This window comes from Gracilinanus agilis, chromosome 3 (genome assembly GCF_016433145.1).
Source record: "Gracilinanus agilis isolate LMUSP501 chromosome 3, AgileGrace, whole genome shotgun sequence".
Lineage (NCBI taxonomy): Eukaryota > Metazoa > Chordata > Mammalia > Didelphimorphia > Didelphidae > Gracilinanus > Gracilinanus agilis.
In genome coordinates this window covers 562136570-562159752 of record NC_058132.1, presented here as the reverse complement: position 1 = coordinate 562159752, position 23183 = coordinate 562136570, and the positions used below count along the sequence as shown (strand labels likewise).

Here is a 23183-nt window from a genome sequence, read left to right as displayed (position 1 = left end):
TTTAGAACAGGGATTGTCTTCAGCCTTTCTTTGTATCTCCCTTGCTTACTTAGCACAGTGCTTGGCATATAGTAGTCCTTGAATAAAACATTTATTGATTGACTAACTGTAATTGGAGGGAAAAGATTTTGCTTCAATGCCCCAGGGATCTTATCAATAGAGGTAAGCTGTTAGAAGTTTGAGCTGATTGATTAGGTATGTGACAAAGTTCCTCTTTGCGGAATAAAAGAGGTTATTTTTCCCTCTAGATGATGTTTGACCACTCTCTTTTCTTGGAAGCCACATTTTAAACTATTATAATCATTTCTTGCTTTGTAAAGGATTGTCTCCTGAATGCCATTGTCAAATTTTAATAACAGGAAATTCATGATCCTATCTTTTTCTTTCAGTTTTATCACTGTGCTATGGGAGATGTCAAAGAAACTAAAATGCAGATAACACCTGAAACTCCAGGGAAGATCACTGTCCTAAATCCTTTTGAAAGTCCAAGTGATTATTCTAGTCTTCAAGAGCAAATTGTTTCCAGCCCTTCTGTTTTTAAATCAACAAAGTCTTCATCAGTAAGAATTGTCATATAACTTATAAAAAATATACATTCAAATAAAAATATTTCCTCTCTACAGGTAACCATGACATTTAGCAAACATGTTTATAAAATATAACATATTATATAATATTAACAATGTCTTACATTTATATAGTGCTTCACAGTTTTAAAGCACTTTGTCTCACAGCAACCATGTGTCATCAGCAGCATATTATCTCCATTTTACAGCTGAGTTCATTGAATTCAGACTTGCCTAGAGTCACTTGCCTGGTGTCAAAGCTAAGATTAATACCTAAGTTTTCTGCTTTCAAAGTGCACAACTGTCTAAATTGTTGCCTCCCTTTTTGGAGTTTGAGAAAAATATGAACATATTTAAGCTTCCTAGGTTTTAATCAAAAGTAGTATTGAATAAAACCTTGTAGATGGCCTAAAAAAAGTAAAAATTCCTCCAACTTCATTTTTTAACTTTACAGACTTTATCAGAATGTCCTGACCTTACAAATGCTATGATGATGATAATGCATTTAATTACAATAGATTGGGATTAAATTTTTTGTTGAATTTCTGGCAAAGGATTCTGATCTCTTCATACTGTGGTGAAACCTCTAGATTCTCAATAATTATATACCAAAAGCATAAATTCTGGTAGTTTGATTTAGTGCTGAGTCAGATCAAGTACAGAGAACCTTATCAACAAGAGGTGGTCATTAAACAGTGAATTATTTGTCCATGATGATCTCTGAACCAGATAATTCAACTGATTTGTGATCTCTTCATTGTAGGCATTTCAGAAATCCATTCTGCATCTCATCAATGTGTCCTCATCTTGGCAGAATGGACCATGGCTCCCTGAGAGCCCCTTTCAAAGTGATGGGATCTTTCTCTACATCTCTTGAGGGTAGGGTTCCTACAATGAAAAAAGTTATTTTTTATATGTGGGTTACAACAACTTAGTATTATTTGCATCTGGAGTTGGAGTTTAGAAGACCTAAGTTCAAAGGCTATCTCTAACACTTCTTAGCTTTTTGAGCAGTCGAGTAACTTAACCTCTGTTAACTTCATTTTCATCTTGCCTCATGAGGTTATTGTGAGACTTGAGATTATGTAAATTGCTTTACAGAAGTTAAAGCACTATATAAATGTCAGCTATTTGGTAAGGCCACATGGTATAGTAGTTGGAGTGCTTGACCTGGACTGAGATAAATCTAGGTTTAAATACTACCTCTTGCCATTTAATGGCCAACTGTGTATTCCTGAGCAAGTCACAGTGTCCTGAGATTTGTTTCTTTGGCATTAAAGTGGGGTTAATAATACATGAAATAACTTCTTTACCTCATCCTAAGGTTCTAATTTGATCATATATACATATATATAAAGTGCTTTACAAACTTTAAAATACTATGCAAATTTTGGTTGTTATTATCATTTCTCTCTTGCCACATTATTTTATTACCCATCTTCCTGCAATCCATTTCACTGACTTCCTAAATAACTCTTCTTTCATGTGGTTCTTCTTTAGTGATGTTTTATTTAACTCTACTTTGCAGATAAGGAAACTGAGACATACAGAAAAGTTATCTCATTTGTTCAAAGTTACATAATATGAGCAGCTGAGTGGTACAATGGATAGAGTGCTAGTCTTGGAGTCAGGAAGACTCATCTTCCTGAGTTCATATCTGGCCCCAGACACTTATTAGCTATGTGATCCTGGGCAAGTCACTTAATCCTGTTTGCCTCAGTTTCCTCATCCTGTTTGCCTCAGTTTCCTCATCTATAAAATGATGAGAAAGAAATGGCAAACCACTCCAGTATCTTTGCCAAAAAAAAACAAAACCAACAAATGGGATCCATGAAGAGTTGGACACAATTGAAAACAGCATATAAATAATATACAATGACCAGGATGTAAACCTAATTCTTCTGACTTCCAGTTCCAGAGGTCTTTTTATTACATCTATAATTTTCCCTTAACATATTTCTGTGTTGGGAAAAGTTAATTCTGATATTTCCCCAATCCCATTAGATTATGAGCTTATTGAAGGCAGGAATTGTTGTTAGAAGTTTCTTTGTATCCCCAGCACATAGCACAGCGAGTACTTGGCATATAGTAAGCATTATACTGGCATTAATTTACATTACTCAAAATCATCACTATGGGTGTTTAATTATTTAAAATAGAAATTTAATCAATAAGTTTATCTGTATTAAATTACCTTTTGTCTCTTAATGTTAGTAATTTTTATTCTAATTTTGGAAAGGCAAAATATAATGGAAGTTAAGGAAATTTAGGGAGTCTTGGGTTCAAGTCCTACCTGGGTCATAGTCTAACTATGGGGAAGTATGTTAACTTCTCAGTATCCCAGGCAATTTTCTAAGACTCATAAATTGTTGGTTTAGGTTTAGTAGTGAGAATTTCCATACCAAGTCTCTCCCTAGTCTGATTAAATTATAGAGTTTGCCCTGCTTTTCTCACTCTTTTGCCTCCTCCACAATCCCTCAGGAAAAACAAAACAAAACGAACAAAAAAAAAACCCCAATATTAATGTGTCCTTAGCTTTAAAGAATATTGTGTTAAGTGTTGGCTACTTCTAGTCTTCTTGAAGGTGACTTTTGTTAGTTTTTTGATAGAATAGCAAACTAGAGCTCACTGTTTTATTCATAAATGTTCTTTCTTTTGTTAAGACTCCAGGGAAATTTAGATGGTCTATTGATCAACTTGCTGTCATAAATCCTGTGGAAATAGACCCAGAAGACATTCATCGTCAAGCTTTATATTTAAGTCATTCTGGGTAAGTTTTCCTATACTTGGATTCAGGTGTGATAACCTGCTCTTGAAAAGTAGTGGAAAGTGAAGCCTTTAAATTGAATACTTAATATATAAAGATGGCAAGATGGAGTAATTTGTGCAGGTTCACTATGCCAGACAGAGATGTATTATAGAGATGATTCACTTTCAGAGAGTATAGATCATTCCAATTCTGAATGGGGAGTCCTTTGTCTATGATGATAAACTTAGTCTTATAGATTTTTATAAGTGAGGCGATTTTTCCTCATATTAAGAAGTATATGTTGGAATTCCTTACTCTATATACATCTAGTTAAGGTATCCACTATTGGTTTTAAGGAATAATTAGGAAAATACTTTTTTTTTCTTATAATGTGAAAGAAGCATTGGTTTAACTGCTCTCCTTAAAATAAGAAATGGGAAACAAAACATTTTAGGAACTTCTTACAGAGTTTAGAAACTTTGCACTAAGGGAAGCTGTTCACCCCAAATGGAAATCTTTATCTACATATGTAGACAGTGTGATATAGGGAAAAATATACTGAGCATAGGCTTAGGGCTTTTCATCTTGGCTTTGTGATCATAGGTAAGTCCCAATAAGTCTCAGTTTCCTCATCTCTAAAATGATGGTATTTGCTACTATCTATTTCACAGTATTGTTGTAAAGAAAGGTCTTTGTGAATATTAAAATGTTATGTAAATATGATTTATTTTGTGTAGATTTTTTTACATGTCTTGGTCTGTGGTGCTGTGAATAAGCTGCCATCTCTCCTCTTTCCCAAGGCTGATGCTTGTCATGGGAAGCAACCAGTTTTTCTGACTTTAGTCTTGCCCAAGAAGGGTGTAAGGGAGACAGGTCAGTTTTTCATCTATGGTTTGAGTCTAAGATAAGCATACTGATGACTTATTTTGATGGCCTGTATATACTTAGTATATAGAGCCATCAGTTGAAAATGCTAAAGAACAGTCATTGTCCAGATGTATGAGAGAGGGTGACATTGACTTTTCCAAATGTGAAGTGTCAAACTCAAAAAGAGTTACATTCAAAATAGTATCTAAGAAGGAGATATGCAGAATACTAAATAAAAATAGTATATAGTATCCAAGAAGGGCTTAAACTAAAATGGAATCTGAGTTCAGAGTAAAATTTCAATGAAGAGAAGATGTTTAGAGTTGATCAAGTACACAAATTATTGCAAGTCGGCAGCCACAGAAAATTTATTTCACCCAGTTTGACAGTAGGTACTCTTGCACTTTTTGTCTAGAGGCTGATGAACCCCATCTGTGTAATTGCAGTTGCACACATGGTGACTGTTCCCCAAGTGGATTTGGAACATAGGCAGTGCTTTCCAGAATGCCGAATTTCATGATGCTCCAACAGCCCATCTTTATAGTTTTCTAGTGGCATTGGTTAGTAGATAACACAAAGATCTTGAAAGAATTAAAATCACAAACATTTCAAAAGGTAATGGGATGACTCTACTGGTTGTGAACAACAGTTAACAGCATATTCCCAAAGACCACTTGCCTTGAAGAAGTGGAATCAAATCAATTGATAAACATCCTAATTATTGGCACTACAAAGACAAAGCTGAATGAGTCCCTGCTCACAAGGAACTTAAAACAGAAGAGATGATGTATACATACCTAAATATATACAGAATGCAGACAACATGAATAAAAGGTAGTTTGAGGAAAGAGTTGACTGGCAAGTTGGGGGCAGGTGGCAGTGGGCACATACTAGACTTCATGAAGAAGGTGGTATCAAGTTTGAAAGGAAATAATAGCTTTCAAGAAGCCAAGGTAAAGAGGGATTACATTCCAGGATAGGGGAAGATTAGTGAAATGGCATGGAGAAAGGATATAGAGCACCCTTCGTTTGTGGAATATCAAGTAGGCTCATATGGTTTGGTCTCAGTGAGGAGGAGAGTAAAGGCTAAGGAAACTGGGAAGGAAGTACTGGGGTTTACCCCAGAGGACTGGTTCTTGATTAAAGCCTTTGAGACTGCATATAATGAAAAAAAGAATGAGGGAAAACGGGTTTCTCAGCAAGATAGTACCCTGGCATCCTTTAAATATTTAACTAATAAATGAGAGGGGAAAATCTCTCCTTCAAGCTTTATCACCATCATACCTTTTCTTTCCAGAAACAAAAGATGACTTCCCTACCAATTAAGGCATTAGGGTGATGGCTCTAGTGAAAAGTAGTAATACTGTTTTACCTTCAGGTATATGCTTCAATTAATACCAAACATTAAGTGTTTATCATGTGCTAGGCCCTGTGTTAGACACTTGGGATGCATAAAAATGAAACTGCCCCTATCTTCAAGGACCTTATATTCTATCAGATGAGAATTGGCCCTTACCCCAAAAAGTATGTTTATGATAAGTTGAAAAATACAAGTTTTTTGAGGGACAACACTAGCAATTGGGGAAGATCATGAAAAGATTATACAGGAGGTGATATTTAAGCTGATTTTTGAAGGAAATGGTATTCTAAGAGGCAGAGGTGAGGTGGAGATACTTTCCAGCCAAAATAAAGGCAAGGAGTGGAAAAATAAAAGTGTCATATAAAGAATAGTACAGGAAGAAGAGCATATGTGTGTGTGTGTATATATATATATGCATACATACATATACATATGTATGTAAAACCCTGGAAAGCTAGCCTGGGATCAGCTTCTGAGGAAATTTTCAAAATCAGAGTAGTTTACAATTTGATCCTAGAGGCAGTTGGGAGCCACTGGAGTCTGAGTAGAAAAGTGACACAGTAAGATCTAAGCATAAGGAAAACTACTTTGGCAGAGGTATGCAAGATGGATTGGAGAAGGGAGACCCTTAGGGCAAGGAAATCAATTAGAAGCCCATTGTAGTGATCTAGCTGAGAAATGAGGGCAGCTACTACCTTAGTGTAGGCTAGTAGTGAGCAGGGATTGGATTTGAGACATAATGTTGAGGTAGAAAAGACAAGATTTGGCTCTTGACTAAGCTATGTGGGATGAAGAAGAGTAAGGAATTGATTGACCTAAAGTTGGCTAACCTAAATGATTAAAAATGTGATGGTGCAATTGATAGAAACAGTCAAGGTTTGTAGGGGAATAGAATGGAGGAAATGAGTTTTACTTTTTACCTGTTGAGTTTGAAATGTATGTGTGACATCCAGTTTGAGGTATTTTTAATTACTTTGTTAAAAATTTCTCAATTACAGTTATTCTGGTTTGAGGCAATGGGGCCAAGTTTGACACCTCTCTACTAAACATCCCTTGTCATTTTGATTGCCTTTCTCTAGAAAGTTTTTGGCTTACTAATAACCTTCTTGTATTGTGATACATATAACTTAACAATTACCCAGATGTGGCCTTAACCAGGTTAGACTATAGTGGAGCCTATGTCCTAGACATTATGGCTTAGTTAATGAAACTCAAGTTAGCATTGGGGTTTTTTGGCATCTGTTATATTGTTGACTCTACTAAGGGTTTAGTTGCCCTCCTTCTAGCTTTGTGTTATTTGTGAATTTGATAAGCATGCCATATCTATAAGCATGCCTCCCACATCATTGGAAAAAAAAAATTAGATAACAAGAGCAAGAATAGATCCCTGGAGTACTTTAGTAGAGAACTTTTTAATTACTTCATAGTACCGTACTCTTAACTTATGTGCTGTACTCTTATTGAATCTTTGTGATCTCTGTATACTCTAGAATTTTTCTAAGTAGCAAATTCAAACATTCTGGCTTATAGCTAGCTTTCAGAGTCTATTCTCTTTTCCCCTTCCCCCTTCCTTTTTCTTTTCAAATTCAGAACAGTATTTATTTACTCTTTTTCCCAAATTCTGTGGCATATCTCCTCCCTGATCATTGGTAGTGACTAATTTCTCTGGAATATAATTCATCTGGTTTTGTTCAATTAAACATTAAAATTAACTAGATAGTTAGAACCAAACTTAGAGATGGGAGATCCTTGGTTCTGGTCTCTGACACTTTTTAGATGTGTTTTAGACGGTCATTTACCCCCATTGCCTAGCTCTTAACACTCTTCTGCCTTGGAACCAATACACAATATAAGTTCAAAGTCAGAAGGCAAAAAAAAAAAAAAAAAAAAAGTTAGGTTTTTCTCTGCCCTATCACCGTACTTATCTTGGATTTTAATCCCCTATTAGCCATTTTTATTCTTTCCGTTCCAGGCCAAAGCTTCTTTCTTTGGTAAAGAAAAGAGTGATATGAATTGAACAGCTTGTTCTTCTCTCCTCCATCTTTTTGTGCCTTCCTATCCATGCAGAATACTAGTCCTATCCTGATTTTTCTCTTTTTCTCCATTTCCCTCATTTTTCCTTAACCAGTCTTAGGTCATTCTGAGCTTTAGACTTTTTTGTTTTGTAATTAACTGAAACAAAAATTGTGATGGTGATTTTCAAGGATTTTGGAATTGGGAATAATAAAATAAATTTAGGAAGGGAAATTTTAAGAAAGTCTAATGTTAAAAAGAACCTGAGTTAGAGGAGGAAAAGGGGAAGGGCTCACCCAAGCTAAAAAAGGAACAAGGAAGACTCAAGCTGAAGAAGAAAGAGAGCTGAAGTCTCCATTCATTGGCTTCATCCCATGAAAATTTAGTTTTATTTATGAAGTCAACATTGCTTCCTTGTTTTATGATCTTTAGTTATCAGACATACTTTTATATTTGTGTATAAATGTCTAAGTCCATGGCTTTGATTTCTGGCTACTTTCTTGGATTCTATGTTCTATAAAATTTTTAGTAGGTAACTTCTCTTCTGGAAAAGACTCCTTTCTTTTACTTAGTGTTAAGGGGTGTAATGCAAAGGGATTCCTTTTTTCTTTCTCCTATCATATTCTTTTGTCCTCTTGATACCTTTCATGATTCTCTCAATCTCTTCACATTCATGCCCTCTTCTTTTTCAGAGGAACATTTCATTCTTCCTTATAGCATGGAATGTAGAGAAGTAGTTATTGAGCTTCTAAACCTTTTCTTATAGTCTGCACTGTAAACATAAGTAGGAGTCAGTTGGCTTTGGCAGAAATACAAGTAGTACAATCTATAAATCACCACAAAAATTTCTCATTTCTTTGTACCTCTTCTTTTTTACTCTTGGTATTAACCCTTGTGGAAGTCTTCATTCCTGACTTCTTTTCTGAACTCTTCCTGTTTGCTTCATGGATTATACTTAATGATACTCATTGATACAAGCCAATGAAGTTGTAGATAAAACCAAGTTAGTGAAGAATTGCACAATATTCCATTCAATAAGTAAGAGAAAGAATAAAATACAAGTGATTAATTATCATTTTCAAGAAATATAAACACTATTAAAAATCCTTATTCACAGTAGTATTGGGACAGAAGTTTATGAAAGAAGTTAAAAAAAATTCTTCTATCTTCTGTACCAACTAATTGGGTTAAAGTTGGAAAGACAAAAGCTTTTGGTTACTTACATTCACCCTCTTTTTATTGACTCAGCTCCAGAAATATCTAATCTTTGAAAGTGGTATTTGGTGGTTAGAAATTTTTTTTTTTAAGAATGAGCAAAAATGAACTTGCCAAAATAGTGGAAGGAACAAAGTTTTAGAAGGAAGCCAGAGAGTCTTTTTAGGGAACCTGCTATAACTGCTATTGCAGTTCTCTCCTCTATATACTTGTGTTCCAGTCAACTGCTTTGCTTGATATTATTTCATGTTTACAAAATTACATCTCTCATCTTTGTACATTTTGTAAAGACTGTCTTCCATGCCTAGAATTCATTCCTTGACCTCCACTTCAGTAAACTCTGTATATATTTTGTATTCCATTTTCTATGTGGTTATTTCTCTCAAATAGTATTTGCAAGCTCCTTAGGGACAGGGACTATTTAGTTTTTTCACTGTTTTGTATTTTTCTGCACCTCTCATACCTCATATTAGGAGTAGTGTTTTATGGCATTAATACTCCAGCTCCAAAACCTGTTCCTTCTGACTTTACTATAGTGGCACCACAATAATCATGTTGATCTTAAATATTATCTACTTAGTCATACATGTTACTAACTTTAACACTGTCTTGTAATCTCTTTATTTCTTAAATCAGTTAATTACCAGACCTCTCAATTCCATACATCTCCTAGTATCCATCTTTTCTAGTCTTACTCTCCCCTTTCTAGTGCAATCTTTAATTAACATGTCTTAGAGTGTATTAATATCTTTTCTACTTATAAGATGTTATGGCCCTTGAGAGTAGGGACTGTATTATCTATTTTTTTAAGTGCTTAAGGTGTTTAGTACATATTGGGATCTTCATATATTTTTATTATAGCTTTGTTTGTGTCTGAAAGTCGCCTCATAGGGATATGTTTAAATATTGCTTAGGATCTGATGTATATATGTTTATTTTGGAAGTTATTTATTTTATGTAATGTATTGATGATGAAGAAGGAATTAATAGGGGCAAACTTCACATTTTCTTCCCAAGTTGTTTCATTTCATCATTGTAAATTTTAGCTGATGTTTAGAAATTGTAAGAAAGACAATACAATTGATCATGTGAAGTAAGTTATTATTGGAATTTACATAATAAAAAATTAAAAGAAAGGAGGAATTTTTTGTAACATTTCAATTGTTAGCATTGAAGAACATTTGTTCACATGAATCTGTAATATGGTAAGATTAAAAATTGTCACATAAAAAAAGGCCTCTTTTGAGGAGAAATTGTTCTAATCCTATATTTTAATGAAAAGGGGGCCAACACTGGAGAGCAAGATACCAGTATTTCAAAGTATACCCATTAGTGTCAAGATGCTGGTTTTTCTTATGAAATGAATCTAAAATTTTCCATTTTTGGATTAAATAAAATTGCAACTTTGATAGGATTTTAAAAATTCTCCAATTAGATGAAGTAATGGCATGGTTATCTTTTTTTTCTTTGCCTTATTATAGAATAGATAAAGATGTGGAAGACAAAAGACAAAAAGCGATTGAAGAGGTAACTAAAATTGTTTTTGACCATCAAGTTGGATAAACTTTTGTTCTCTGTTAATGTATCTTACATAGTACCTCAAGGAAACATGCAGTTTAACTACAAGCTTTGTCATTTTTTCTTTCTCTTTTTTTTCTGTTTTCCTTTCCCATAAGAGTGCTTCTTCTTAAAATTCTAAAGATACTTTATAATCATTTTTTTCTGAAAGAAAAGTTCTGTTTAAATTTTGATTGACCCTTTTCTTGAGTTTCCTAAAGCAAAAAAGAATATAATATATAGAAATATAAACTTAGTATTTAGGGAGCTTTCTTGTGATTTAGAGTCATGAATCTGAAAATATAACCAATAATATACCTTTTCCCAAAGTCTATTAACTTAGCTCTGCTAAAGAAAAAAGCATTGGTTTATAGTTATTATTATTATTGCCCATTATTTATTCAAAATATTTTACTTAAAAAACTTTTTTTTAAATCCTACTTTTCATCTTAGAATCAATATTGTGTATTGGTTTCAACGCAGCAGAGTGGTTAGGCAAACAGGTCTAAGTGACTTGCACAGGGTCCCACAGCTAGGAAGTGTCTGAGGCCAAATGTTAATACAGGACCTCCTGTCTCTAGGCCTGGCTTACAATTCACTGAGCCACCTAGCTGCCTCCTTTTTGAATTCTAAATCAATTTTAATTAATTACTTAATTGAACTTTTAATTTAAAAGGCTTGGCTAAAATTTTTAAACCCTTAAAGGTTTTCAAGGCGCTAAATAACTGTATCTGTCTCTCAAAGAGTTTTCATTCATTCAGTACATTGAAAATTTTCTCTTATTTTGTGTGTATTGGGGGATGGGGGGGTTGGTATTTTTAAACTCTTCCTGATGCCTTGATAATATTGATGGACATGAATTGCTCTTTTGACTAAGAATTTGTATTAAATATGTTACGGATTTTGAACTGACTTAATGAAAAATTTGATGGAAAGGGATGGTTTTCCTTTAATTTTTTTGGCATTTAAATTATAAAATGTAATTATATATTATAAATATAGGCAATTTTTCTCCATCATAGAAACCAAAAACATTTTGACAGTTACATCTTTAGCTTCCTATAAACACAGAATCCAGTTTTTATTCCTTTTTCTTCTGTGTAGTTTTAGCATTTCTGCTGTTTTAAGGAATCTTTATGTGGAAGATCTAAGATTCTTTGTTCCTCTTTTCCTTTTAAAAAGAAACACATATGCATGTTTGTGTGTGTATGCATTGATGAATACCTACACACATTTTAAAAATTTTAAACCTTTGTTTATCAACATGTTTTTTTCCCATAATTTTTGCCAAGTGACTTCTATAGTTTTTTGCTATGACATGATCAGAAACAAAATTTTCCTGTGTCCCGCTTCCCCATACATCTAAGCAGATAATGTCTCTTTATTTTCCAGGCAAAACTTGTTTTTAACAAGTCTTGACAGTATTCTTAAATTTATTTCTTATTTACTAAATACTGTTGTCCACCTCCTCTTTCTAGTATTTTAATATCAAAAACTCCATAACCCCAAAGCATCTTCCTTTCATTTTAAATATATATACAAGTCATATTAACTCTAGTTTTAGAAATATATATTTTTAAAACCTTTATGTATTTTAACATATTAGTAATCAGTGGTTTGAGAGAATAAAAATATTATTCTTAAAATTGCTCCTTTAGTTATTTACTAAAAAATTTAACTATGCTGGTGACATATTTTTGGCTCTGATGTAAATATTTATTAAACCTGAAAAAAGGGGGAACAGACTAAAGATTATTTTTCAAATGATCCCTTAAATCTGTTGAATTATTCTGAAAACAGAAAGTAGGGTAAAATAATGTCTACTTCAACAGACTGATTTTATTTCAATTATAAAATAGAAAATGAAACTGCCTGGCTTTTTGTCAACTCCCAACTATGTGTATTGTTGTATGTTTTCTTAAATAAGAATTAGATAATCGGATTTTATTTTATTATTTTTGAAAGAACCTGATTTGCAGCATACTGAAATATTCTCTCTAGTAAGTTTTTAAGTAGGAAGCTAAAGCATTTATTAAGTGCTTACTACATTTCTGGCTCTATACACAGTTTAGTGAACCTTTTTTATGTTTGTAACTGGCACTTTACCCATAGGGATTTGTTCATATCAATTTTATTGGTATTAGCTTATAACTGAGATTACCCATACATGCATACTTATTTATTTACAATCTGAAAGATAACAGACTGATTTTAAAATCACAGGAATTTATTGATCAATAGCATTCAAAGCAATTTCTTTGAAATGCATCTTTTCTTTTCCCTTTTTTTTTAAACCTTTCTATCTTGGTATCAGTTCTAAGACAGAAGAGCAGCAAGGGCTAGACAATTTGGATTAAATGATTTGCCCAGGGTCACACAACTAGAAAGTATCTGGGGCCAGATTTGCACTCTTGTTCTCCCAACTCCAGACTTGACTCTATATTCTGTGCTATCTGAAATGCACTTCTTTTATAGCTTTTCAAAATATATATTGGTATTGATGTGTGCTTATATGCTCAGAAGACATTTGTAAATAGCTAGGTAGTGGTTAATGCATAAAATTACATTTTGTGGAAAACTCATGTCTAAAAATACTTAATTTCTTCCAGTTTTTCACTAAAGGTGTCATTGTACCCTCTCCTTGGACCGATCATGAAGGGAAACAACTTTCACAATGTCATTCCAGCAAATGTGAGTAATTTTTTTTTAAATGTTAAAATCACTATTTAAAAACTTTTAATGGAATATATTTTCCACATCCAGATTTGGCAATGATTATAAATATATTACCTTGAATATTTTTGCTTCATAATATAGTCTAAAGCAGTTATCACAGAGGTTGGATTTGTTATCTCTTTCATAGAGTACACAAATATAATTATTTTCTCAAAGTTTGATACTTACATCTAAAATTTTACCCAACTTCCAAAAGTTATAGTTCTTCCTGAAGTATATTATTTAGATGTTCCAGAATGCTTAATTTTTTAAACTTTGTCATCTTCTGTATATGAGGCTAGAGACCTTCTCTTGCCTCAACCACTGTTGGAGGCTTCCCAACTGGTCTAATGGATTCCCAAGTATTTCCCCTTTCCAAACCATCTGACATATTGATGTTAAGCTGATTATGCTAAAGCAAAAATTTGGCCAGCTTACTCCATTATTCATGAAGTGCCAATGTTTTTCCTCTAGGATAAAAATGGAAACTCTTCTTTTGGATCCATAAAGTCCTTCACAATCTAGCTCTAACCTACCTTTCAGGGCTTTTACTTCATTATTTGCCTCTCTGCTCTAGCTAAACTGGCCTACTTGTGTTCTTTTACATTATATCTCCCTTTCTATACTTTTATATGTTCTCCCTTCTCACCTTACCGTTTGGAACCTCTGACTTCCTTAAAGCCTTGTTATTTCCTTTAAAAGTTCTTTTCTGATTCCTAATTCATTAGTATCTCCTTCCTCAATCACATTGTGTTTATTTTGTATATATTCTGTATCAAAATAAATATTTTATTTTATTTAAATAAATTATTTAAATAAAAATTTTTAGCAAAACATTTGATAAAGTGTCATGTCCTATTATGGAAAAGAATATATTCTATATAAGTTTCTCACTTTTTCTTATATGGGCAAACAGTAATATATAATTAGATGGATTTGGAAATGACTAAATGGCTGGCTTGAAAGTTGCCAATAACAGCTGGCCTTAGAATTGTCAGTAATGGCTTATTGTCCTTTGCCCCCATGCTGTTGAAGGTTTTTTATCAATGCTATGGAGAAAGGCAGAGGTGTTAAATACATGGGCTTACAAGTTTGACACCTCTGCGATAGAAAACCTTAAGGGCCTAATCACCAAAGAGTGGACTATCGTAGGAACAGGAATTTGCCCCTAATAAGGCTAATTTTTTCCTTAAAAGATATTGTTGAACCCTTGGTTGGATCAGTTGCTAAAGTCTCAGACTGCTGACATAACTTCCTCATTGCTTGAATACAGCCAGGAGGCTCTCTGAGCTTGGCTGGTGGTCTCACACTGGATAATTCTAGCAAGTGTAAACCAGTTTAAGATGTCCTCAGTGCATATCTTTCTTCTGCTATAGCTAAGTCTTTTTGTTAACTGTTGAATGACTTACACGTGTCTCATTTTGTCCCAGTATCGAACCTAAACTAACAGGGTACAAGCCTGTGCCAGGCCCAGCCCAGAACATGGGGATTGGCTCAATAGGAGTCATGATGAGGCTGCAAAGAAACTAATGATTTGGGAGCGCATTAAGAGGCATTGGCTCCTTGAAATAAGATGATGATCCTCCTATATATACTCTGTCCTGGTCAGACTACAGCACCTCATTTACTTTCCAGAGGAGGGGAAAGACCTTGAGTCTGTTACATGAGGATTGATTGAACCTCATGAGGATATTTAGCCTGGAGAAGAGAAGACTCAAGAGGGATATGGAAGCTGTCTTCAAATATCTGAAAGGTTGTTATGTGCAAGAGGAATCTAACTGTTCTCTTTGACCATAGAGGGCAGAAGCAAGACTAATGAGTAGAAATTGCAAAAAGCCTTGATAATTGGGGGGGGGGGGGGGGACACGACACGGACACTTTCTAACAATTAAACCTGTCCCAAAGCAAAATGGACTGCCCTGAGAAGTGGTGGGTTTCCCTTCATTAAAAGTTTTCAAGCAGAGGTTCTTTGGTAGCATATCAAATATTTGTCATGTTCTCCTCCTCCTCCCCACTCCACCCCACCCTGCCCTTTTCCCAAAAGGTATTACAATAGGAATTCCTTTTGGGTATGTGTTGGACTAGATTGTTCCTTTTAATTCCAAAATTTTATGATTACTTTTCTGGGCAGTTGGGTGCATAGTGGATACAGCACCAGGCTTGGAGTTAAAAAGACCTGAGTTCAAAAGCAGCATCAGATACTAGCTCTGTGATCCTGGGCAAGTCACTTAAGCCTTATTTGCCTCAGTTTCCTCATCAGTAAAATATGCCTTTCCTCAGTAGAATGCAAGTTCCAATGATCCTTACTATTTAATTTGTATCCTCAGTACTTTGTATAGAGGCTGGCACAGAGTTGGCATTTAAGAGATGTTTGTTAATTTTAAAGTAAAATAATAAGTGTACATTATTGCCTTTCTCTTGAAGATTGTTACCATGTTCCTCCAAGTTGTCTTTAAACTAAACTTCTCCAGTTCTTTTAACACTTATATCAATGATTTAACATTTATTCAGTACTTACTATGTGCAAAGCACTGTAGGATACTGGGGATACAAACAGAAAAGCAAGATAATCCTGTGGCGCTCATGTTATAAAGGGGGAGACAACACATAGGAAGTTTTTTAGCTGCAGGTCAAATGGGATAGTTGAATGATGTTTGGGATACAAAGCAGATGTCAATGCTTCTTTAATCTTGTTACCCTTAAGGGTCTCATAAGTTTAAATGACATGATTCCTACCTTCTAGTCAGCTTCCTCTGATTGATTGCATGCTACCTTGTCATTGGCCCCTTTAAAAAATGTTATTCAGACTAGAGAACAATACTCCAGATGGTTTTTGACCCAGCTAGAGAACAATAAGACTGTGAATTCCCCTGTTAGTCACCTTATAAATTAGTATGTCTATGAATTTATAAATAAGTACATATACATATATTGGGTGGCATCAAATTTAAAAAAAATAGTGGTGGTATGTGACCAAAAAAAGTTTGGAGACCACTGAGAAATTAAGTGATTGCCTGTAGTCATGTAGCCAACCTCTCTGTCTGCTACATAGCCTGTCTGTTATATATATGCACAAGAATTCTACAGGGAACTTACTGTTTTGTCATTAAAGTTTGCTATGATATCATTTCTGTCCTGGATATGGAAATTAATATTATTTTTTATTTTCTCCCTTTCCATTAAGCAAAATACTAGAAACAAATGCTTGGCAGATAACTGTAGAAATTTTCTTTATTTTTCCACTGTTGGTGAATGATTTTTGAAAATTTAGGAATGGTTTAACTTGGATAACTAATTCTTGTTTTAGTGAGTAATGTATTAGGGAGGTCACTGCTCTTGAACTTAGAGACTTGAATTCTTATTACCAAAATTTCTCCTCCTATCTCTCGCCTTCCCAGAGAGAGAGAGCTATCTTGTATAACAATTTTTTTTTTAAGGAAAAAAGCAAAAGAGGAAGAGAAATAAGATGAAAGTTCTGTTGAAGTTGGATAACTTGAATTTATAGTATATTCACTGAGGATGATTGTGTGACTTCTTCCTGTTCTGTTCAATGCATGCATATAGGATGAAAGGAGGCAGATGCTGAGAATAATCCAGGGCTGGGCTTGGCAGTGAATTCATTTAGATAGGACAAAGGCACAGACTTTGAGAATAGAAGACAGTGTGGAGTTTCATTGGTTAACCTTTTGGTCAGGATTGGGAAGAGAAGAAAGTAAAGCCAGTAATAAATGAAGAAGTACTGAGGGATAGAAAGGCTGGAAGTGGTGAGGATGAGGAGTAGTTAATTCTAGGCAGACTCCTTGGCACAAGTATGAGGGAAAATGCAAATGGTGAGAGTTTGATAGGCTCAGAGGTATTAGAGTGTTCACTGCCTCAGCAGTCTCTAGCAGATTTTCTTGGAGTCTCAAACAAAATGTGTTCTCTCCACCAGGCAGAGCAGTTTTATAGAAAAGGGAGGTCTTTGTCCTTAGGAAGAGCAGTGATAGCAGCTTCTTCTACTTGTGGTCAGGCCTGGGCTAGGACAAGGATGGGTGGAATTCTCACTTTGCTTTTTCCTCATGACCTAACTTATTCCCTTGAACTAAGATATCTATTTTACCTTGTTTAGTGTATGTGCTATGTATATTTGTATATAGACATCTGAGGCCTCGAGTTTCCTTATTCTTCTTCTTTTGAATGTTTTCAGCCTATGAATTACTGATCTATGCTATATCTACTGTCTTTTTTATAGTGTAGGGAAATTTTTACTTTTCACTATCATTTTCAGCTTAAATTTTTCCATGAGTGTCCAGAGAAGAAACATTTTTACTGGTGTTTGTTAGGTATGGTCCTTCTCTAACAAGAATATCACTTCTTTATTTTAACTTACAGTTCAAAATTCCAGACTGCTTTCTTGTATATGATCTTCTTAACAAACTATTTGTACCCATCTGCCTTTCTGTTCTCAAACTATTGTCTTCCTTCTATTTCTAGTTTATGCCTCCACAATTCTTTATATTCAATAACAGTTTAGGTCAATATTTCCTATACTCTCCTTTATAATACATAATGTATAGAGGAGTTCTTTGAGAAAATTTCAATTCTAGTATTATTTCCCTTTCAAAATTATTAAATACAACTTTAGTAGCTTCAAACTACGCAAAGACTTTTGGGATATTCCTGTATGTAATTTTATCCAAAATTTAGTCATTTTTTAAAAATGGAAATTGGTTTATTTTGTTCTGTTTTGCTCCAAATTTCTGTACTCTCCCACCACTAGGAACGTTATAAGCCTTCTAGGTCAGTATTTATGTGTTCTAGCAATATATTTCAATACCCAAAATATTTTGTGGCCAAATTATCTTGGAAAATACTGGTTTCAGCAATTTATGATAAAGCTACAAGGAAAATGAAGTATCTGTTGCATCGCAAATATTTTGAAATTTATATTATAAGGAATATCTAGGACATCCTCAAATATTCCTTTGGTTAGTAATGAGAAAAGGCTTAGCCACATGATAGATAATGTTTTTTCCGGAATGGTGATTTTTATCACTCTTTTATCTTGTGTTTCATATTTGATGTATTGGCTAGAGAAGTAGTAGTGGTATCAAAATGTGCCAGAATGTACACAACTTTTATATATTCAAAGCTTTAATTCCTTATTTGCTTTTTTTGCAAATGTCATCTCATCAAAAATGTACTCATTTTATCCCCTACTTTGGAAAGATCGAGCCCCAAAACTTAAAATGTCAAACTGAGTACTTGCAATTTAAATTTTTTACAGGTATAGACATAAACAACGTATCTCCAATTGGAAGAGAACCGACCATATCTTCTGGAAAAAACAATGGTATGTGCAACTATAATCTAAAATAAAACATTATAAATAATTACGTATTTATTATTAAAACATTTACATTTTAAAGTACCATGAATTTATTATAAAGAGACTATGTAGCTAATAAGTAATGTGATACCTCTTTAGTAGAAATTATACACCTGAATGAGGTTTGTCACATTCAAAGTAGTCACTTTGGAAGCATATATGTTTATTCTAGGTATGCTGCCATTGCTCAGAATGTATTTAGAATTATTGTCTCCAGAACGTGAAGCAGAATTATTTGAATCTTCCTAATGATGACTATTATTGGATTTTTTTTTCTTTGAAAGAGCAAATTATTTTAAGTCAAATCTGGTGAGAGTGAAAAGGAATTATATGTTTAAAGTAATGAAATGGCTTTAAACCAAAATGATAGAATTTATACATCTAAACGAGTGATGTCCTGCAAAAGACATCCAATTTACTTTTTTCCCAGAAATAAACCTCCTTTGAATACAGATTAGAAATTGCAAGAAAAATAAGCAAAATTGTTTCATTACTTTATAGTCATACTTCATATTCTTCAGGCAGACTTTTGAATTTTATAAATTAACCTCACACCTGTTCTTAGCAGAAACTCCTCCCTACTTTTAATTCTGTGTTCTTCTCTCCATCAGTCTTCCTTCCATAAATCCCTCACTGCCGTAATCATAGCCTCGCCTTCTTTCTCTAATTTTCTTGTTTCTGCTTACTTTTAGCAAGGAGGAGTCAACCTAAAAAGGAGAGAGAAGTAGTTATACAATAGTAATAACAACAATGATAATATTTTTATAGCACCTACTGTGCCACACAGTATGCTAAGTGCTTTTACAAATATTATTTCACTTGTAGAATAATAGTAACTCCCAGAATGACTCCAGATTTATCCACAAACAAAAAAAAGCTATTATTAGTCCATAGAAGGCAGACCAGGAGATAATATCAGAGTTGAAGTGCTTTTTTTTTAAGTGCTTACTCTGTGTCAGACATTGTGCTAAATACAGGAGATACATAAGTGAGCCCTTACCCTTTAAGAACTCACAATCTCGTGGGGGAAACATCACAAAATAGAAGTTGAAAAGGGGATGGAAAGAGGTTACCAGGGATGGGGACAAGGTAAAGTAATGCAACTGGGATGGGAAATTATCTGAGGATGTATGTGTTTCCAAGTTGATTTCATCTTGAGGAATGATGAGTTTCTGAGATAATGAAGACCAAAAAAATAATCTAGTGGAAAATGATGAGAATTCCCTGGGAGCGATCCATAAGTAGTGCAGGATCTGGGAGTAGCTCTCCAATGAACATCTTCCACACTTTTCAATCAGATCTAACTTGACTTTTTGCTTCCGTGCTTTTATGTAGACTTGTGAATAACTTGGTACAAGCAAAATAAGCTAAATAGTGAAAGACCCAAACAAAGGGCATGGCTTCAGCAGTTGCAAATCTTTAATAGTCTTCTAAGATATCACAATCAAATTTTAATTTGGAATGAAAGGTATACTCTGCCAGCTAGGTGCCTCTCAAGACATCAATTTAGTCCTATGGAGAGCAGTGGCATACCATAGAACCTTGAAAAACTTCTGGGTTCAACAAGAAAGTCTAGAACTCTGCAGTTGGAATTATGGAATTTTGTATAGTAGATCCCTAGATGTAACACTTCATTCTGGAAAACCCCTGCTGGGGAGAGCTACTGGGCTTATAAGCATGGTTATATTTACTTACTCTTTTGATTGCATTTATTTATTTATTTATTCATTTACTTATTTATTTATTTATTTATTTATTTATTTATTTATTCTTTGCAGTTGCATGTCAAACATTGTTGTCTCTGCCTGTGGATTTTAATTTAGAAAAACTGTTAGGTAAGTATTCTATTTACTTAGATTCTCATTTTAAATGTAGATTTTTATGTATTGTTTGCTCTTTTATAAATCAAAGTATAATATTTTGAAATATCTCCTTTTAGAGGAAGAAAGTCTTCCTGAAATGTCTATTCTTTCCCTAAAAATCACCTGAACAGACTGTAAGCTTTATCAAACTTCCATGGACTGAAACCATAATTCTAATAAGCATGAAGTATATACCTAACAGTGCCATCTTACTTGTATTAAATAAAAATCCCTCTAAAACTTTGTCCTTTGTTTTTCAAACCTAATGGCTTAATTTTCTGTTAAATTATTGTAGGTGAATATTTCAGAGCAGATGAATTTGCAGACCAATCTCAAGAAAACCTCAGTTCCTCATCTCTAAGAAGAAAACTGTTTTTAGATGGAAATGGAAGTATGTCTGACTCTTTGTCTCCAACTTCTCCCAAGAGTCCATATAGTAATGCTCCAGCATCACTTGAAGTCCTTTATTCAATAGATTTATCCCCAGTTAGATGTAGGAGCCCTGTGGAAACACCAAGCTCGGTAAGTGCTTAATAAATGTATTTTTCAAAACTTTCTTAAGGAACAGTACTATATTCACGTATCTAACACATTAAAAATAAATTTGGTCAATTTTATTTTGACACAAGATACTTTACTCATTTATTCAGTGAGTGCCTATTAATCATCTATTATATATACTAGTCATTGTGCTAGGCTCTGGAGATACAAAAATGAGAGTCCCTGTCTTCAAGAAAATCACATTCTATTAGTGGGAATTTCCTAGTATATGCCTGAACAATTTCCCCTACAAAATAAATTTCTCCAAAAGTAAAGACACCTAATGGTGGTATTGGCACTGATTTTGCAGTTTATTGAATAACTTTTACTGATGTCTAGTTATTTTTTGGAGGCTATGTATGTAGGTAGTATAGTGGATGGAAGGTTGGGCTTGGAGTCATAAAGACATAGGTTGAAGTCCTATCTCTTATCACATACTGGCCATGTAACTATAGACAAGTCACTTAATCTTTCATCCTAGCCAAAGATGATAAGTTGTAGACTACAATGTCTGATCTGCATTGGTAGAGGGAGTTTCCACATTAATTTCCAGTGTTGCTGAATTCATAGATCCCATCATAACAGAATATAAGTCTCCTCACATCTGCTTTTTAGGTCATAACAATATTGACATTGATAATCTTAGTAAAAATTTTCTCTTAATGATCAACAAACTCCTTTAGTCATATTCTCCTCATCCCAGTGTTTCTGAACCCCCATAGGTCATTCAGACCCTATTTCCCCTGGCCCCAACCAGGTCAATTCCTTACTCCCTTTAATCTCCCTATCCCTATATTCTACCCAAGAGCTACCTAGTCCTTTTGCTGTGCCCTCTGGGATGCCTGTTTCATTGACAAAAACTTTGCTTTCATCTTATCATTTCCCATTCTTTCTGTTCTCTGGCTCTCAGAGACCTGGTTCCCTCCTACAAAGAAAAAGTCTCCTTTTCAGCACTGGCATCATGTTCTCATTCCCCATGAATGAACAATTTGGGGGGGGGGGGTTGGAATTTTCCTCAATCCCCGTCACCACTTCTAGCTTTTCCCCCAACCACTAGCACTTGGGAACCTCTCCTCTTTGGAGGTCCATGCAGCCCCCATCTATCACCCAGGCAAAGTATTGAAAGCTGTTGATCCCAGACCCCTAGGACACTCTCCTTCCTTCCCCAGTGAGTTCAGTACTTAGTACTAAGTACAGCTTAACTTTTTTTTTTTTCCTTCCTAACTCCTGCCCTTATTCTGGGGGTCTTCAGCATACCGAGACTCCCTCAAGCATTGTGACTCCCACTTCCTCACTTCACTCATTTCTCAGGATCTTCTCTTCCTTCCCATCTCAGCCACACACAGAAATGGGCCTACCATTCATCTTGCCATTGCCCCAGTGCACCAGAGCCATGTTCCCAACCTCTGAAATTCCCTTATCTCTCCATAACCTGTTAGCATTCCACCTGTCCCAGTGCCCAGTACCAAACCTGCTCTCCAGTCTTAACTCCTCATTTGTGTCATCCCTGCTCTAGGCACACTCTTCTCCTTTCCCCATCCTGGGCCCTTGGTGAAGCAGTCACTTTGTACTGCCCATTTCTCCAGTCCTCTGACCAATTGCATCCCTGATTGTGTTCTCTCCAGCCTCACTCCCTGCCTTTACTACTACATACTTGCTTCAGAACAGAGGTGGAGTTCATGCCACCATTCTGACTCAATCCACTGCAAATGTATGTTAGTAGCTTCAATAGGGCCCTCATTGCTGCCCAACACTCTTTTTACCTCAGTGGCATTCTCTCACCATTGTCCTCCCGGACCTTTCCATCTATCCTCAGACCTCCTGTGGATCCCCTCTCTCTGCTCCTGAGAACTTTGGTCATGTTTTACAGGAAAAATACCAAGGCCATTTGCTCTTTTTTGTTATCTCACACCAGCCAGAGGTTTTGTCACTCTCCTCTTTAACCCTTATCTTGCACAGGGAGGCGGCTATTCTCCTTGCTGAAGCCAACACCTTTACATGCCCGAGTGATCCCAGTCCATCCCTCCTCCTCCTCCAGATTGTTTCTTTTATCATCTGAACTCTCTCACTCTAATTTCTCCCTGACTGCTGTCTCCTTCCTCACTTGCTTATAAATGTGTGCCATTTTCAAAAAACTCACCATTTGATCAATCCTTCCCTGCTATTTTCCTGTATATTATTCCTGCCCTTTGTGGCTAAACTTGAGAAGACTATCTGCCATAGGGTCTTCTAAGTACTTCTCCAAAACTGCTCTTTTCAAACTTTCCAGTGTCTTGTTCATTGCTGAATCCAGTGGCCTTTTCTCAGCCCTCCTCTTTCTTGGCCTCTGCAGCCTTTGACACCAATTTCTTTCTCCTTCATTTCTCTCCTG

The 23183-nt window shown here is 34.9% G+C and overlaps 1 protein-coding gene across 1 annotated transcript in view; it reads left to right on the top strand.

The window, feature by feature from the left end:
* The first annotated feature begins 404 nt into the window (after positions 1 to 404).
* BORA (BORA aurora kinase A activator) overlaps positions 405 to 23183 on the top strand; it is a 44817-nt gene continuing 22038 nt past the window's right edge. Inside the window, exons 1-7 of the mRNA XM_044670600.1 lie at positions 405 to 560; positions 3230 to 3336; positions 10252 to 10297; positions 12937 to 13018; positions 18309 to 18374; positions 20189 to 20245; positions 20568 to 20794. Of these exons, the coding sequence (XP_044526535.1) occupies positions 405 to 560; positions 3230 to 3336; positions 10252 to 10297; positions 12937 to 13018; positions 18309 to 18374; positions 20189 to 20245; positions 20568 to 20794 (741 nt within the window). The remainder of the gene's footprint in view (positions 561 to 3229; positions 3337 to 10251; positions 10298 to 12936; positions 13019 to 18308; positions 18375 to 20188; positions 20246 to 20567; positions 20795 to 23183) is intronic.